An 18,975-nucleotide genomic window follows, 5' to 3' on the forward strand; every position below is an offset into this window, starting at 1 on the left:
TCAGAAGAAGTGAGTCACCGCCTTTTTTTGTCGTGTCTCCTGTTTACCGTGCCTGTATTTCTGAGTGCATTAGTCTTTGGTGCTCATGGTTTGAGTAAAATGAGCTGAACAATTGAATCATAGAGAATCTAACCGAGCTCACAGTATATAGCATCTCCACACTGGCAAAAGTTGAAACATTTATATTTGTATGCAAGAACTTAACAGCTAACTTTATTACTTGCTTGACAAACAGACCAGGAGTTTGATTGAGACAGGCGTTTATTTGACAAAATGTGTAGCTACACCAGGCTTGTAAAAGGGGCTGGGTGTTTAATTGGGACTAGGCTTTTAATTGAAGTTTTACATTAATTCAGAATATCTAAATAGAGTTTGCTGTTTACACGACCAGTATGAAATTCAGAATATTTTCATATTCAGACCATAGGCGTCATTTAGGTATGGCGAGGTGTGGCAGCTGCCATACCTTGGAATCGGGAGAAAAAAAAAAGAGAGAGAGGTTCTGTAGTCATCTTACTTGTGAGTGTCCTTCATATTTGTTGCAAGTGATCAGATGTGATATGTTAGATAGTCCGAGGCGCACTGGCTGGTTGTTTTCATTGTAAATAGGTCAATAATATGCTCATCAGTGAATATGAGCGTTAGTGAATACCGAGTGTTATTGAATCAAATTGTTCGCCACTTCGCTCCTCCGCGAGTTATGAGTTATGTGAGTTATCTGTGTGTTGTAAAAGCATTTTGCTCTGCTGCTGTAGACAGCCTGTCTAAATGATGTCTTGAAGCCTGTCTGATTGTATGTGGGGGTTTTTTTCTTCATGTCGGCATGTTAAGCTTGTATTTTCAGTCTCTGGAGACACTCCAATAAATTCACCTATACAGTATTGTACCAAATTGGCCTTTGTTTTACTGTGTTTCATACACCGGACCCCTTGGTTATCTTCTAGAAATGAGCTTGTATTTAATTTATTTTCTTTTATTTTCTGTGAAGTTAAACACATGACTAATGATAATTAAACGTCCGCTCGCTGACCGTGGCGCTGAAATATGCGCTGAAATAGGTCTGATGTTTGCACTGCTCTCACCAAGTCATGCATTACATGCAGACATGAGGTATTATGAATGTGAGAAACAGCTTCATGTCCTTTGAAACAGTTTTCAATAGCATAGTATGTACTTCTGACAGGTCAAAGACCAAAGTGAAGTTTTATACAAGTTCATATTTTTGAAACTCCATCATCAGTAGCTCCGTGACGTCATGTCATATTGACATACCTTAACTTTTGCTGAAACGACGCCCCTGATTCAGACTAAGGGCCGTTTCATTCAGACGCATTTGCCGCCATGATGTGTGCTTGCGTCTCAAAATGTGTTGTCCATTTTTGTGATACACGGCGCGTGTAATACCATGCGTTGCCAGCGGGGGTGATAATGCAAACAACATACTTGAAATTAACCACTTTTTGTTATTCACAGAAGAAGCAGGTATGAAATATGGCGGGCGAGGAGGAAAAACTTTGCAAACTAGTACGGGCACATCCCCATTTATATGACAGTTCTAGTTCCCTGCACTCTAATAAAATAGCGGTACTAGCTAGCTACAGCAGTACTAGCTAGCCAGAATGTACCAGTGACTCTGCTACCCCCTATTGTGCAAGCCATGTATTGCATTTCAAGTGTCGCCCGCGTTGCTTGCATTCAATGTGTTGACTATGAGAGGAAGTGCGTTGCTTGCGTTGCTTGCTCACGTTCCATGCGTCGACTATGAAACAGCCCTAATAGTGGAATGTCAGGGTGCACGCAGATGTAGTCAGCCAAGACATTCAAACCGCTATCCAACCTACAAAGATAAAGGAATAATTTGACATTATGGCAAATATACTTAGTGCATTTGTAACCAGTCTGGCCTGACACTTCAGTTCGCTACAAGTTCTGCATTGTGTTTGTGGATGATGAGAAAGGAGACTAGGACAATGTCTGCCTCGCTAACCAGGGGGATATATTCTCTGTGCAACACATTAAAGTCAGTACAGGAACTTCTAATGATCAGCTTTCCACAAACACACCTCTCCTCGCAGGGTCTGGAAAACGAGTGAGGAGGATAGTGCGAATCTACAGGAAATGAGGCCACCAAAATGCCTGAGGTCACAGAACAAAAATCAAATTGACCAACATGAACATATTAAAAAAGCAACAACAGAATATGGACAAATACAAAAGATGGATTTGGTGAAATATAAACCTATTACAGTTATACACTGGTACCACATTCTTGCCGAGAGTTAGCCGAGAAGGTCGATACCAGTATATAAAGACTGGAAGTATGAGGAAACAACTGGGTTGGCTCTGTTGGGGGGGTAAGGAAGTAGATAACACTGCTAGCTATCAATATTTCATATGTTATTTATTGTTCATTTCATCCACACAAACATCAGAGTCTAGAAAAAGACAAGTCATCCAGGAAGTGCATCGCAGTTTTTGTACAGATTCAAGAAGCAAGATGTAACATGTTGAACTTCAGAGGGGCAGGTGCATTGGCAAAGCGTGGTATCGATCTTTTCATCTGACTCTCGGCAAGAAAGCAAATAAGTGCCTTTCCCAAAATGTCAATCTGTTCTTTTAATAACAAAAGAATATTGGATTGTGGAGGTGACATGTTTGTGTTATTAGTCCTATTTCGGTGACATTATTTGGACTTTACTCTGGTATTTCTGTTTGGTTGTCACCAGTAGTCTCTTTCTCTTTGCTTGTATCTTCTGTCTTTGTTTTCTTCTGATTAAAAAAAGGCTAATCAATCAGGTTGTCCAAGTTGCAAATTGCCTCATACATAACTAGCTTTTATTTATGCAGTGATGCAGCACCGCAGCACTGAAGCTTTGTATCAGGGGCCTACCCTCGCAGCACATGACTATCTCACTGCCCATCTCCGTAGCTGGAAAAGTGAAACTGCTTTTAACTTCTTTCTCATGCTGCCTCAGTCTCAGTATTAGCATAATATATTCACCTATCTCTCTCCAAGCCTCTGCGACTTCTAAACGGTAAATTGAAGGGTAATTCTGAGTCATGTGGAGCAGCATCCTAACTGGATTAAACCCTCCTTTGCATCTTATTACCGGCACTTACATTCAATCAAACGCTGACCGCTCATCTCTGCTTACAGGAGACGTTCCAGGCTCCAGAATACTGTGAACAGCACAAGAAAAGGTGACAGTAATGTGAAAACCTGTTTCGGTTAATCACAGAGCTGTTGGCAGTATCGGATCCTCTGTGTGTGTAATGTGGTAGTACGTGTATGTGTGTGTGTGTGTGTGTGTGTGTGTGTTACAGAATGTGAGACATGTCATTGGTTGCTCTGTTGTTGGAGTGCCTCTCGTCCCCTTTCCCTGATCTTGATGAGTGTAGCCTGCAGGATGCCATCTGGGTTCTGTCATATGTTATTACTGTGCCACGCAAAGGCTGAGATGGCTTATGTACGGCACTGTGTGGCTGCGGGTCAGAGTGGAGTGAGTGTGTGTGTGTGTGTGTGTGTGGGTGGCAGGGTAGGGGCTCTCTGCTACTTTGTGTGTGTGCGCGTCGCTGCTAGGTATTTTATTGTCCGTGTGTGTGTTGCTGTTGAGAGTGAATTCATGTCTCTGCGTTTATTCATACCAGTGTCGAAATAATTAGTCTTTCAATTTATCATCAGGGAAATTATTCAACAGCAATTATGGTAATGGTTTAATTGCTGAAGTAATCTGGTAAACAAAGATGGCAAACAGTTACAACTTCTCTATTCTGCTTTATGTGATTGCAAACTCAATATGTTCTTGGTTAGGAGTGTTCGACAAAGTAAACTGTGGGGTACATTTTTAAGCTTCTCTCTGACATTTAAACCTTAAATCGATCAAGAAGAAGAATCACTTATTGTATGCTTTTTTGTGTCTCTTGGTGGTCGTTTTTATGTCTCTTTGTGGTCATTTCATGTCTGTGTGGCCATTTAATGTGTCTTTGTGGTCATTTCATGTCTCTTTGTGGTCTTTTTGTGTCTCTGTGTGGTCATTTTATGTCTCTTTGTGGTCTTATGTCTCTTTGTAGTCATTTCATGTCTCTTTGTGGTCATTTTGTGTCTTTGTTTATTTTCTGTGTCTCTGTCTCGTCGTTTTACGTCTCTGTGTGATGATTTTGTGTCTCTGTGTGACGATTTTGTGTGTCTTTGTGGTCTTTTTGTCTCTGTGTGGTCATTTTGTGTCTCTATTTGGTCATTTTGTGTGTCTCTGTGGTCTTTTTGTGACTGTATGGTCGTTTTATGCCTCTGTGTGGTCGTTTTGTGTCTCGTTGTGGTCATTTTATGTCGCTGTGGTCATTTTATGTCTCTTTGTGGTCGTTTTGTGTGTCTTTGTGGTCTTTTTGTGTCTCTGTGTGGTCATTTTGTGTGTCTTTGTTGTCATTTTATGTCTCTTTGTGGTCATTTTGTGTGTCTTTGTGGTCTTTTTGTGTCTCTGGTCATTTTATGTCTATTTGTGGTCGTTTTGTGTGTCTTTATGGTCTTTTTGTGTCTCTGTCTGGTCGTTTTATGTCTATTTGTGGTCGTTTTGTGTCTCTGGTCATTTTATGTCTATTTGTGGTCATTTTGTGTGTCTCTGTGGTCTTTTTGTGACTGTATGGTCGTTTTATGCCTCTGTGTGGTCGTTTTGTGTCTCGTTGTGGTCATTTTATGTCGCTGTGGTCATTTTATGTCTCTTTGTGGTCGTTTTGTGTGTCTTTGTGGTCTTTTTGTGTCTCTGTGTGGTCATTTTGTGTGTCTTTGTTGTCATTTTATGTCTCTTTGTGGTCATTTTGTGTGTCTTTGTGGTCTTTTTGTGTCTCTGGTCATTTTATGTCTATTTGTGGTCGTTTTGTGTGTCTTTATGGTCTTTTTGTGTCTCTGTCTGGTCGTTTTATGTCTATTTGTGGTCGTTTTGTGTCTCTGTGGTCATTTTATGTCTATTTGTGGTCGTTTTGTGTGTCTTTGTGGTCTTTTTGTGTCTCTGTGGTCATTTTATGTCTATTTGTGGTCGTTTTGTGTGTCTTTGTGGGCTTTTTGTGTCTCTGTCTGGTCGTTTTGTGTGTCTTTGTGGTCTTTTTGTGTCTCTTTGCGGTCATTTTATGTCTCTGTGTGGTGGGAGGGGGAGTTTGGATGGGGGGTTGAAGATGGCAGTGTGTTGGTGAAGATTCTCAGTCATCCAGGCCAGGTATTGGTAATCTTAAGTGCAACATCGTAGAAAACTGGACTTGCTTTAGTTTCTTAAAGACGTTCCACTGCACATCCAAGAAGCTTCTTCAGTTCAGAAGCCTCTTGGATGAGAGGTGAAATGGATGAGACTGTCTTAAGAAACTCAAGCAAGTTTAGTTGCCTCTGCCTCATTTCTCAGAATTCAAAGCTACAGACAGACACATAACACAATACACCATTAAAAACATACAGTTCAACAATATATATGCTACAATAGTGCAGATAGGCAGGTAGGAGCAATAAGGTACTGTATATAAATAGTAAGAGACCACATCTTATAAAAATAGCACTGTTCCCTGATACAGTCAGTCTGTGCTTATTGCCTGTATGGCATAGGGAATAAAAGACTTATTATAAAAAGGAGGCAAAAGCAAAAACCAGTGCACTCACTTATGTCATTATATCACTAATAAATGTTTTGAAGATTTAATCTACTGCTTAAAAATAAGTCAAATGATTCATAAATCATCATTAAATCAATAAAATGTTTTTCAGACTTCAGTAATACATTATAACGAGGGTTATAAAGCAAACATTTGAATCTTAATGATGAATTTTAATCATTTTTTGTCTATCTGCAAAACTTACACATATTTCTTGCTATAAAATATACTGTAACTTTGCAGTTTTTGATAGAAGAAAGGTTACAACTGCCAAATATTTGAATTAGCAATTTATCTGATTAATTCTTTAGTCTTTGAAATATCCGAAAAATATGATAAATGCCCATCACGGTGTCTCCAGAAGCCCCTTGTGATATCTTCAAATTGTTGGTTAGTCTAACTAACATCCAAAAGTTATTAAATTTACAACATTATTAAGAGACAAAAATCACATCCTCACAAATCCTCTCATTTAATAAGCTGCAACCACAGAATGTTTAGCTTTCATCTTTTATAAATGTCTTAAATGATTACTCAGTTATCAATATCTGCAGATTAACTTTCTGTGGATCGACTTGGTGATTAATATGCTAATTGTTTTTGCAGTGAATTTGATGCTGCATATATTTCTCTGCATACTTTTGACACTGTTCTGGCATCTGCACGGTGATATCGCCAAGGAATCCACAAATGGCAAAGTGACCTGGGCTGATCTATACGGCTGATCTGCAGTTATCTGCATAATTACCCGCCTTCAGCAACCCGATGGCGCCCTGTAGAGTTTGATGTTTTACACTCCTCCTTCAGTTCAGACTAGTCTCTATTAGTTGGCCTCCGAGGCTGCCCCCGTCCTCTGTAAATAATGTATGATTGCTCTGGTGTCTGTCTGTGCACTGCTGTGCCCCTGCAGTCTGAATTTATACTTCTGTCTTCCGCTGTGCGATGCTGCTATCTCTTGGATGTTGATGTCTTTGATGCTTTTCAGAACAGTGTGTGGTTTTATTGTTGTCTGGGAATCCACTTTACAGTCGAATCTGCTACTAGGCTATATTTGTGTTTGATGTCTAATGCTGTTTGTGCCAAAAGTGGAATGGTGAGAATTAAGTTAAGAATATAAGTTGGTCTAAACAATATTTTTATATTAACAATGTAACAATTTTGTTTTTTTTAGGGTGTGTGTTTCAGATCGGTCTCACTGCTCTTATCAGCCTTGTTTCCAGCAACAACATGCAGCTATTTCCAGGGAAAAATCTCTCATGTGCTACCTGATCAGCCCCAAACAGCAGAAACTATAACCCTTTTCAAACTGGACAAAAAAACATGAACACCCACTGACATATGGCTTTTTTTGTTTAATGGGATAGGACACAATCGGCATTCATTACCACGACAAATGACCCTGCAGTATAGTGACACTATTTATCGTCTCCATCTCAGATTGGCTCCAACACGCGGTGATGCATTGGTACGTCACCACAAAATTAGTTGGCACTGCCACTGTAACATTAGGCTCATTCGAGGCGAGCCAGGCTGGTGCAGAATTGATCATCACCGATTGCTGCATAGTGCATCCTGGTTAGATTTGTCACCTGCAGTCACCTGATCTGCTGATTGGTGTTTGAGTCAACTATATGACTTGGTAAGTAGGGTGTGAGGATCCTCAAAGCCGTGACTGCATCAGACTGATCTATAAGGAAAGCTGTTGTCTTGTATTTCTTCCCTCTGTGTTTGACTGTTTGTGGCTGTTTTCAATTTATTCGTGTAGTTTGAGGGGGGCACGTCTGCTCAGCTGATTTTATATGCAGGAGCAAACAGATATGATGCTGATTTACATAAAAATTCCTGTGAAATGGAGGTTGAACACACAAATATTTTAATAGGCTACTCTGTCAAAATTACAACTGATGACTGCAAACAAACTGATATATGGGTCTGATAATACTTTAATAAATTGATCAGATCATAAATCAGATCTAACAGGATGTGAGTTGTGTTTCCTGTGACTTCCTGTACAGACCGAAGGCTGCTGGAAAGTGTCTCTGTGCATCCCAATACCCATAGTATGCCAGAAAAAGAACTAGTAAGTCCCAGTACATAGTATGTCAAATGCAGTATGCCAAAAACACCAGAATGTGTTACTGCATCTGCTCAGATTTTGCAGTTGTCAAGCCAGCATGCTTTTCTGGCTATTCTGACCCACAATCCTCTGCACAGCGGACAATATGTCACATTGACTGAGCCGCAAACAGATGACAGCTTGACAGCTTATTGACAGCTGCAACCGATGACCAGTCGAATGTACATAACTATACAAATAACTAGGGATTTCCTGATCACTTTTTTTTTTTGCATCCGATCCGATACCGAGTCCAATCCGATACTTTGCAAAGCATTAAGAAAGAAAAAAATTCTGAATTGTAAACAAATTGTCCCTCCAGAGATGCCGTAGGGCTGTAGTAGGTGCGGTTCCGCCGTTAGGTGTGGCTGTGTTGCTCAGAATAAAGAGAGAAGCGTTGGCCGCTGAACCTGCTGTCTCGACTCCTGTCCGTTTATTGCTCATTAGCTGCACTCAGTTAGGCAAACCCAGGGCGCTCGGTTACAGTACATTGGAAAGCGGAGGCAGCAATGAACAATACAGATGGAAAAACTTGGCCATTTTTTTTGTTTTGATTCCTCCAATCTTTTATTACCGATTCCAATTTTGTAATAACAGTGCAATTTCACCGCCGCAAATATATGTTAGAATCTACAATCTGTGCAGTTATAACTTTAAAGTTAAACTAAATACATTGCATAGTAACAACAGCAGAGCTCTTCATGTTGACCTCTGTCTCTGGCATTTGTTTTATCTCCATGGTAACAGAAATAAAAGCAAGACTGTAGTATGTTCCGATTGTGTGCATACTGCATGCAACAGTACATAGTTTTTAAGGGCAGCTGCAGTACCCACTAAAAGTAAAGAGACGAAGTATGTAATTTGGAACAAACCTTCTGACTCCGCTCCCTGCTGCTTCCGTGTGATGTCATCCACTTTCCAGGCGAGGCGCAGGTCATCTTGAACAGGCCTATTTTCACTTGGCTCCATGCTGCTTTTTACTGTTTACTAACCCTGTTTTCCAGTTCATTTATGACGTCGAATGTGACACATCCGTTAAAGAACATAAGGGGCTCCTTTTAACTGTTAGGTATTCTCATGTTCAAAAAACTCACATATAAGTGCTAATTTGAATGGAAAAGGGGTAAAGTTAACAACTAGCGTGTGTGCACAGTGGAGCATTTAGCACGTACAAAATCACATTATTTCCCCAGGATTTGGTGGACACCAAAAGTGAGCTTAAATAAGAGTGAATATTGGACTTAAATTCATGAGATATCCAGAAACAAGACTCCAAATAAATGTTACTGTTGCTCCTTGTCTTGCCAGATGAGTAAAAAGGCTCGTGTTCGCTAACACATATCAACTTTAAAGGATTAAATTGTGTCAGTGTGGTGGTGCCCCCAAGTGGCCAACATCTCAGCATATGTTAAAGAACAGTTTGGTTCTTATCTTGTGTAGTTCAACAAAAATGAGTACAAAATGAAAACCACTGACATATACGACCCTAAAAACATATGTACCATTTTATAATCCTACAGATAATTTGTCATGGTCAATAAGACATTATTAATGTGCCTCACTTGTGCCATGAAGCTCATTTCCATGTGCTTGCAGTAAAGGGTAAAACACAAAGGTGTGTACACAGAGAACAGGGAGACAAAGACACGAGGCAATAATGACGAGAGCTACCAAACAAAGGACACCGGCCAAAAGGAAATTGCTTATTTACCTGAAATGTATGACTCCTTTCGTCTGGAGCCAAGCCATAAATAACAAAACGAACTGATCTAACAGGCCTCTTCCAGGAACAGGTGCAGTGGTACAGTGGTACAGTGGCCCAGTAGCCGGCTCTCTATGTCTCGTCTCTACTTGGTGCAGTCTCCCTGCGGAGGGAGTTCTGTTGTCGCTTCCTAGCTCTGATTTATTATCCAGACACTTTAGTTACAGAGGAGTTCAGCTCTGGGGACGCCAGTGGCCGTAGTCATGGCTATTCCCAAACCACCCTGTGATGCTGCAGCCCAGCAAATGTGTGATGAATGGGGGTGCTAGTGTGTACATGCTAAGATCTAGGCAGTGCTATTGCAAAGGCTCTCTGGGTTTGTGTTTGAGGGAGAATGTTCATTAGGGTCCCTAAGGAGGGCAGGAGTGTTGTTCTGATGCTTCAAATCAAAACAGGATACAGTCGAGCTGCGTACTGCAACCTAAAATAGATGAAAGCACATGCTCATTTAGAGTGGATCAGCCCTCGACTTGAATACAAAGAGCAATGATTGAGATTGAAAGACTGTACTGTCAATAGTTCAAGAATCAACATGGAAATGATGGATATTGCCTACAGTGTGACCAAACACGAGCCATGTTTTGGTTCTTCAAGGCCTGGTGTTGACTTCTTTCATTGTTAATTCTGATCACATTTTCCACATGTCGTTTCCAGTTCCATGCACTAGAGTCAAAATATTTGAACAGGAGGCGGTGGTGGGTGTTTTTGCCGATGTGTTTTGACAGGATTATAACACTTCATCCCACCACAACTGCAAATAAATAACTGGATGATGTATTCATTCACCCGTACTTTCCTGTTTATGATACAGGTGCAGAGGGAATCTGAAGTTAGATCTAAACTGCACATACAGATGGGTGCATTTGTTAAGTTTCTGCACCTTTTTATTAAAGGGCCAGTGTGTAATATTTGGAATGGTTTATTGTCAATCTGAATCTGAATATTCTACCCATTAATATAATCACTATAAAATAAAATTTGTTTGGTTTTTGTAGCCTTATAATTATGCTTTTATTTATATATATATATATATATATATATATAAATAAAAGCATAAGGGTCGCCATCTTGCGCCGCCATGTATGTACGGCAGACCGAGCGGACAATCCAGCCAGCCAGAGAACGCGTTTCGCGTGGATAAATGAACCAACGAAGACAGTGGAAGGAAGGAAGAAGGAGGAGGAAACAGCAGAGTGTTAGTAGTTCGGCGATAGGGAGTAGTGAAAAGTTTTTTTAGTTATAAAGTTTGCGAATGGACCACACTTACCATGCAACAGGAGAGAATGAACCCGAACCGTCGTCTGCGAGGAAAAGAAGATGCATCTTCACTCCTTGTGATGCACTCTCTGCGGCGCTTTTCCTCCTGATGATATATCTCCCCAACGATGGTAGCACTGAATCCCATTCTGTGCATTCAGCCTCTCTTCTCGCCCGCTCAGCATCAAACACATGGAGTTCCTCATCTGTATGCTCCGACTCAAACAGGTATGGCTCTGGGTCTGTGTCCGCTACAAGAAACTCTTCAAAATCGCGTCGTCCATTGCAGCTACTATAGTCCGGAGATATTGCTAGGCTAAATAAACAGCTGAGCTCTGTTTACCGGCTATGCTGTCTGTCAGTGTGCGGGCTGGAGATTGAGCAGAGAGGGGAGGGGGGTCCCCACTTGGTATGGTAAACGAGTATGTGTGTATGAAGTGTGTCTGTTACGCTAGAAGAGTCAGAGTTTGGGACGGAGTCTTTTACCCCCTGGAGTGGTACCGGAGTTTTTGGAGTGCTCAAATAAACGGGCCTTTTTCCCGAATGCTCCTCTGGTCTCCTGCTCGTAAGGGATTCATTACAATATCGTAACATGGTTTAGATTTCTAAATAAACATTCACCTTGTCGCTAGATAGACCTACTCCTAAAAAACTCTTGTCTGCGCAAGGCTTTTTGTCCCTACGAGGCCACCGTCATTTACCTGACGGGAGGGGTGAGCGAGTGAGCCCTGCAATCTAGAATTTGACCACTGATGTCACTGTTTTCAACCCATTTTACACACTGGCCCTTTAAGGCTTTTGCTTTGTTACCTGTTTGGATGTGATTAAGCATATCACTACATTTAACAACAATATTTGGAACACAAATTATACTTGTGCGTAGATCTGAATGATCTCTCTGGTCTATCTACCAGAAAAAATGTTTTTTCTGGTGATTGGATTGTTAACAGACCAGATAGATAAGATAGATGGAGCAGCAGAACACCAGGCACAGTGAAAGTGAAATGAAACCGTTCATTGCGTTCTGGGTCTAAAAGTTTGCCTCTGCAGCAGCTGCTCCTCTCATCCATCGATCTGATCAGCTCTGATTGGATTGACTGATCAATTATCCACCCCGTGACTCAAAACTTTACAAACCGCTGCTGAGGGAAAAAAATAAACTCACGAAGAGTTCCTTCTGCACTGCGTTCACAGACCTGTAAAAACTTCCGAACTTAAAAGGAATACAGACCCATACATAAGGGCACACAGGCAAGAAAAGTGAAAAGGAAAATTAGCAACAACCCAACGCCTGTCGTCAGTTACCGCCACACATAGATTATAATTCTATGGGAAACACTGATTTAGGCACAAAAATCACTTGGTTATGGTTGGGAAAATATCATGTTTTTTGCTTCAAATACCTGCTTTTCGTGGCACTATCCCGCTGGGAAAGGCAATGATGTCTTGGTAAATAAAACTGGTTTTTATGGCACTGTCCCCGGTGGAAAAACAGCGTCAGATTGCTAAAAAACAACCACGTCTGGAAGCTAAAATGGTGCAGGAATCAGTGATGACTCGCTAATACACAGCCAATTTTGTTGTTTGATCTGATCTGCAGCTTGGCAGGCATCTCGTCTAGATGTCACGCCATCCCGATGACAAAGTCAGCTGCTGTACTTCGTCACTTTAGAAGCAATACGATACATATGAAATGTACAAATGTGACATATTTCTGGTTTGCAGAAATGTACAATGCCAACATTTTCTTCTGGCGACTGGGCTGCTAATAATCCATCAACAGAAAATGGCTCTGCAAATATTTTGACAATCTGCCAATCATTTTACTCTCTAATCGAGCCAAAATGGCAAACATTCAATGATGCCAGCTTCTCAAATGGGAGGATTTGGATTTGATGCTTTCTTCCATTTTATATGTTTGTAGATTCAATCTTTTTGGTTTTGGTCAGATAAAACAAGCATGTAGTATGAGGGGCATTTGTTAGTTTCCTGACATTATATTGACAAAACCATTAGTCAAGAAGATAATCAACAGAATAACTGATGATGAAAATAGTCATTGTTTGTCTTTTGACAATATCTATCAATCAGACTACCATATGAACTGATTTTATGCAGTATGACTGTAAAGCACAAATGTGAAAGAGACCTTCCTGATTCATTTTGCTGCATGGCAACAAAAAGTTTTATGACATCAAGGTAAAAAGTTTGAAATTTTAATAAAATGTTTTTGTAATGCAAAACATGCCTACAACCTTGATTTTACACTGACAGCAATTTATCTTGCACAGTAATTACATTTTTCATTCCAGTTCTTTAATGGTGCAGTTTACCAGCCTACTTTAGGCCATGATAGTTGTACCATTAACACCTGCCACATGATACATATATGCAGGATAACTAGCCAAAGAAGTCATGCATTGGATCCACTCAGTCACCCAATGACTCCAACCCTCCTGTTGGCTCTGCAGCACAGCCTCTTGTATCGGTGTCTTTTCAAAGCCAGCAGCTTCCTCTGGAACTGCTCACTGGCCACAATATACAGCACTGGGTCCAGGCAGCTGCTAACGCTGCACATGGCCTCAAAGAACTCATAGGAAGCATAGAGGACACCGGTGTTCGATATTGTGATCTGCTTATGGATCCTCATGAACACCAGGGTGATGATCATGACGTGGTACGGCACAAAGGAAACCACAAAGACCAGTATGGCAGCAGTGATGAGACGCAGAGGCTTCCCTCCTGTCCACTGGGCTCCTCTTTGCCTTCTGCCCCTCGGGAGACGCCTCAAAACACGAACTGTCATTATGTAAAACACCAGCAGGACGGCGAATGGTAGCAGGAAGCCTATTACTGTTCGGATAATTGTGATTGTCTTGACGTAAATAAAAGGGCCCATTATGTGGTCCATGCACACAGTGACGTTTTCTGGTCGCTGAATAGCAAAAGTCACAAATAAGTCTGGAATGGAAGTCAGGACCAGCGCGATCCATGCGCAGACCGAGCACAGCTTGGCTTTACCCACATCCCACCAGCGGAGAGAGCTGATTGGGTGTACCGTCCCGACGTAGCGATCGAAACTGATGAGAGTGAGGAAGAGGATGCTGCCGTATATGTTGATGTTGAAGGAGATCCTCTTGAACTGGCAGAAGATCTGAATGTCATTGAGGTGCGGCCTCTGGAAGGTGAAGTAGAGGGTGAAGGGGAGGGTGAGGATCCAGGCCGAGTCGCACAGGGCCAAGTTGAACAGGAAGAGATGGCTGGTGCTCGAAGCTTTCTTGAAGGAGTAGTTGATTATAGCTGCTATGTTTCCCAGGATCCCCACAGGAAGGGCGAAAGTGAAGATGACCAGCAGGATGTAGCAATACCACTGGCTGTTCTTAAAGTGGTGACAGAATGATGTCGACTGGTTGGAGAACTCAAACAGCACCTCTGGAATTGAAGGACAGGAGGAAGGGTCAGTTTGGTTACTGTATTATTCTATCAATATATCTTTAATAAAAAAAAAAAAAAGAAAGAAAAAAAGTTTGGTCCAGCATTTTAGTGATGCACTCCGAGGGCGAAATGGAGAAAATCAAATTTCACCATACTTTTGACCAAATGTCTCGATATCCACATGACCAATGATTATTTATCAAAATCTAACTGTGAAACTATTTTGTGAAAGCACCAATAGTCAACCCTACAATATCATCACAATATTGATATCGGGGTGTTTGGTTTAAAGTACTGTGATATTTGATTTTCCACATATTGCCCAGTCCTACTTAGAATATTATGATATTCAAAACCTCAGACGATATCTAGTCTTATATCACGATATCAATAAAATATCAGTGTATTGCCAAGCTGTAGTTTGAAGGTTTGTGAGAAAGATTGTAAAAAGAACAGTCATGTAGCCTCAGGAGGTAGCTCCATATTTGATTCTGCATGTCACATTCGTGGATGATAGAGGCAGGGCCCTGCTCGTTCCTATGAAAGTTGCTCAGTGTTGAAACCCAAAAAAGCTTGATTTACACAATATGGAATTACCTAGATCTTTTGCACCTTGGGACTCATAGAACAAGCCCATCAGAGACTTAGGGCCACTGAGCGACTAACTTCCATCGGCTGAGCAGGTAACTTTTGGTTTAGCATTTCGCTAACTCAAATGGGGATGAAAATTACTGCTTTGTGCAGATCCCCTTGACTTTCAAAATGTTTCTGGACTGAATGGATCGAATCCCAATATTGAAACGAGTCATTTTGGGGAGGTTGTGATGCTCAAAAACTCATCACGTGAAAGACCTGGATGTAATAAATTCACATTTGCCCACTATGTAAAATTGGCTTCAATGCTTGCGCTGTTCCTGGGAGCTTGGTCATGGTGAGAATTTTACAAAACATTGGCATCAGATTTGAGAAAGAAAATGGTGGTGTTTGACAATAATCTGAGGTTATTAGGGGTCGTGCACATGCCGCGTCTTTTACCTCTTGGAAAACGCGAGGTCAGGTGCTAGGCGACACTCTTGTGCCTTTTCTGTGCCAGCTTTCAAGAGCACAGCAGCAGGTTGCGCCCAGGTTGCTAAGCAACCTTAACCAGCACCATATCATAGCCTGTTTACCTGCAATTCTGAGTGCAGAGCTGATCTTCTTCCAGGTGCTGTTTGTGTGCAGGCCTGTTGTTCATGGGACAGATGAAAAGCTCAGGCAGCTCTGCACTAAAATGAACAGCTTCTTCTCCGTATTTATCACAGACTGATATTTATGGATGAAAGGAAAGATATCTGTTGGCTGTAATTGGTTGGTCCGCGTCACATAACGTGGTGCGCACTAAAGCGTTCCAAAAATTGAACTTAGTTTATCTCAGGTCGCAGCCGTTGCACCCTGAAAAATGGGCGCTTGGGAATGCGTGCACGCGTGTTTGAGCGCGCCTGCCATGCATCTACATTAAAAACTCCGAATTTTAGGGTGCAAAAAACGCGGCATGTGTACGGCCCCTTATTTGGTGATGTGGTTGTAAAAGAATGGTTAAAATCAAAAGACTGAACTGAAAACAATCTTTAATTGCAGTTGCTCGTACAGGTCAAGCTCCAGAAATGCTGCTTTCTAGACTTCCCATAATGCAGTTCGATAGTGTCTTTCGATTCACCCTCAGCGAAGGGTGAATGCATATCTCTCAGACCTCATATTTGTAACACAAGCTTTTTGTTAAATTGTCTTTTCAGTAATTTTCTTGTCAAAGCTCCTGCAGAGCCACGGAAAACAACTTACAGCTGTTTTCATAGACTGCATAGTGCATGCTGTGACAAGTAAATTGACCTTGACAGGTAAAAATAGGTGGAGTGCCCCTTTAATACTCCAGAAATCAACTCAAACTAAACTGCCAGTTTGGAGTTATTGCTAAGTGTTTCTGTTATTTGTTTGATTTTGCTTAAGCTGTCAAATAGGGACAATTAAGATCTGCCAGGTCACTTGTCAGTCCCAGAATATCACACCTAATTGACTCACCTTTCTGCACTACATGCATTATCCTATCAAGTAAGCAACACATAAAAACATGCATTAACAAATTATTGTTTTATGACCCAGGTCTTTTACTGCATAAAGGCCACTATGCTAAATTCTGTAAAAGCAAGGTCTATAAATCATGATGCTTTTATACCATCTACTTTGTGGAATTACGCTCTATAACACAGTGGATATTTTTGTATTATATGATGTCCATATTTGTAGTTGGTTGTACTTTTCAAGACTGTAATAACCCAGAATAATTTAGGTCGTAGTCTGTTTTATTGACTCTGCCGGTAAGCCCTGCTCTCAGAGAGTACTTTAGGAAAGATGTGTGCACCCACTCTCTCCCAGGGCCCTTTTATATTTACAGTTGCTGTCTCCATAGTCTCTGAGCATCACCGGCGTGTCCAGGAAGCGAACACTTGACTGTCTGCTGCGAACAATGAACCATGGGGACTGTTGATCTATTGCCTTCAATATGTCGGCCTTTGTTTGCACTTAATCACAGATAATATATTCATTTTGTTCAGGTGAGCAGATCCTAACAATTAACTGTTGGCACATTTCAACCTAGATCCTGTCTACCTGTCTGTACCTACTGAAAGGGAGAAAAGGCAAAGTCTAAAGTTTTATGTCCTACTTTGTGATGATGAAGGTTCATTTCTGTGATTTAAGTATTAAAATACACAGGGTTCTTTTATACTGCCGTGCTGCAAGTAATAATTAAAAAAAGCATAGGGAAACTATGTAATGTAGAAAATAATCAACTTATTTTAACAACATTTCTGTCAGGAAATTAGATGAATGTCAAAAAAAGTTATTAGATTATTATCATAAGTTATTTGAAAGTTTGATAGATTATTTTAAGTGTTTGGACCTAAAACATGTTAAAATCATGATATTTTAGATTGTACTCACCTGGTTTAGTCGTGTCCGACTTGTTGTGGGTGGAGAACAATATCATGGTGAACAGAGACAGTGATCACATCTCAGGGTGCCTCCACTCCTCCTCCAGCAGCTGTGTGCTTCTCATCTGTCAGGAGCTGTCGATGCACTGCCTTACCCATGAGACCTGCGCGTGTGTGTGTGTGTGTGTGTGTGTGTGTGTGTGTGTGTGTGTGTGTGTGTGCAATACAGGAAATGGAGGATTAAACAGAAGCAGTGTTAAAACGTTAGCTACATTCAGTAATTGCTTGTGTGTGTGCACCAGTGCAGGTGTTTAACTGATGTTTATGTTTGAGTCTCTGGCTCCAAGGCTTCTGTATGTCCCGTGAGTGGATTACTCCTATAAATCTCCTATAAATCTGGTGATTTTATTGCCTGAGCACTTCCCAGAATTATTGCATGTGATCTCATTATCACAGGGGTAACCGTAATGTCAGCAGTTTGAATCCCCTGATTGCCTGAAACAGTCTGGGCTGTGTGCAATCCGAAAAACTTTATTATGCACTTAGGAATTACTGTGAGATATGGTAGCCTTGTATACCTTGCTTTGTGTTAACCGTACAGTGGGATGATTATTTTTTTTTATTTTTTTTTTTTTCTCAGTTTCATTTTTGCTATATTTTTATTTTATATTTTATTTGTTTTGTGGATTTTTGTGTGTTGCTATAGTTATCTACTGTTTATATTTCTTGAAATTCAAATAAAGACGGTGTAAAAAAAGAAATTACTATAAGGTTGAGCACACACTCAGTTGCCAGTTTATTAGCTACATGTAGCTGTAATGAATGCAGTCTAATACAACAGTCCTGCATTAAATCCGACCCTCATGAAGTTTATAATGTTCATTTTTTTTTTATTGTTTTTGAGAAGTATTTATTCAACTGTGTGGTATTTTTAGGGGATGTGACATTATAGCGAGAGCTGTTTCTGTTATTTAGCCCAGTAGTTCTCAAATGGTGTGCTATGATGCAAATCCAGGTGTGCCATTGGATTTCGTGATAACCACACATTATTACTGCAATATTCAACTGGGCCTGTACAAAAAGTTATGAATGAATTTTTAATTGACCATATCAGTATGTTGTACGTACCCATTTCCAAATAAAGAGGCAAACTCTGCCTTAAAAAATTAATTTAATTTAATTTAGTTAAAAAAAAAAAAAAAAATTTAAAAAAAAAACCCTTCAGGGGGAACCTATTTGTCACCTTTCGTGTGAGGGAATTAAAAGCGTGTGACACATCCCATTGTCCTTCCTAGGTTAAAGTATTTCCTGTTTAGTGGATGTGTTATTGCAAATTCATGCGACTGATATGAGTTTCCTCCGTGTGTTGAATCGACTTTTATTTACCATAACTTCACAAATAAGAAACAATAAATTATGAAGATAATAAAGCCTCCACAAAAATAGCATTTCGTCTTGTGTGGGATTTATCCACGTTACGTTAGCATGTTGTATTTGTGGGGAAAATTTATCCAGATAAAGACAAGTGTTTGTCTGTGAATGCTGCGAGTTACAGTGAAGCTGATTTGTGTACTTGTGTTTGAAATTGTCTCTATTAAGCCATGTTTAATGTGTGTTTTTTGAATCAACTCAGCTTTACAGCACTTCACAGAAACCTCCGCTGCTGACTAGTGTTTTGGAGGTGTAACTGCAGAGTGACACAGACACCAGGATTTATTGCAGGACTTTGTATTAGACTGCCTTAGTTTTAGCTGATGTACCTAATAAACTTGTAATTGAGTGTATAAGACACTCAAACCCCAGTCACT

General features: G+C 40.6%; 2 protein-coding genes across 5 annotated transcripts in view; one reads left to right on the forward strand and one right to left on the reverse strand.

The window, feature by feature from the left end:
• Nucleotides 1-18,975, forward strand: part of tmem117 (transmembrane protein 117) — a 68,819-nt gene that overhangs the window by 10,023 nt on the left and 39,821 nt on the right. The gene's annotated exons all lie outside the window — the stretch shown is intronic.
• On the reverse strand, nt 13,040-17,282 carry LOC125886912 (P2Y purinoceptor 1-like). The gene is made up of 2 exons (XM_049573286.1): nt 17,178-17,282; nt 13,040-14,198 (listed from the first exon to the last, which is right to left on the reverse strand). The coding sequence occupies exons 1-2, from the start codon at nt 17,221-17,223 to the stop codon at nt 13,201-13,203; spliced, it is 1,044 nt and encodes a 347-aa protein (XP_049429243.1). The 5' UTR covers nt 17,224-17,282; the 3' UTR covers nt 13,040-13,200.

The sequence above is a fragment of the Epinephelus fuscoguttatus genome, linkage group LG4 (assembly GCF_011397635.1).
Source record: "Epinephelus fuscoguttatus linkage group LG4, E.fuscoguttatus.final_Chr_v1".
NCBI classification, from domain to species: domain Eukaryota; kingdom Metazoa; phylum Chordata; class Actinopteri; order Perciformes; family Serranidae; genus Epinephelus; species Epinephelus fuscoguttatus.

Bases quoted from the DNA above. Each gene is read 5' to 3' on its own strand.
- LOC125886912 (XM_049573286.1), bottom strand. From the start codon at position 17,223: ATGATATTGTTCTCCACCCACAACAAGTCGGACACGACTAAACCAG. The intron at 14,199-17,177 runs GTGAGTACAATC...CTTCAATTCCAG, and splicing joins GTCGGACACGACTAAACCAG to AGGTGCTGTTTGAGTTCTCC.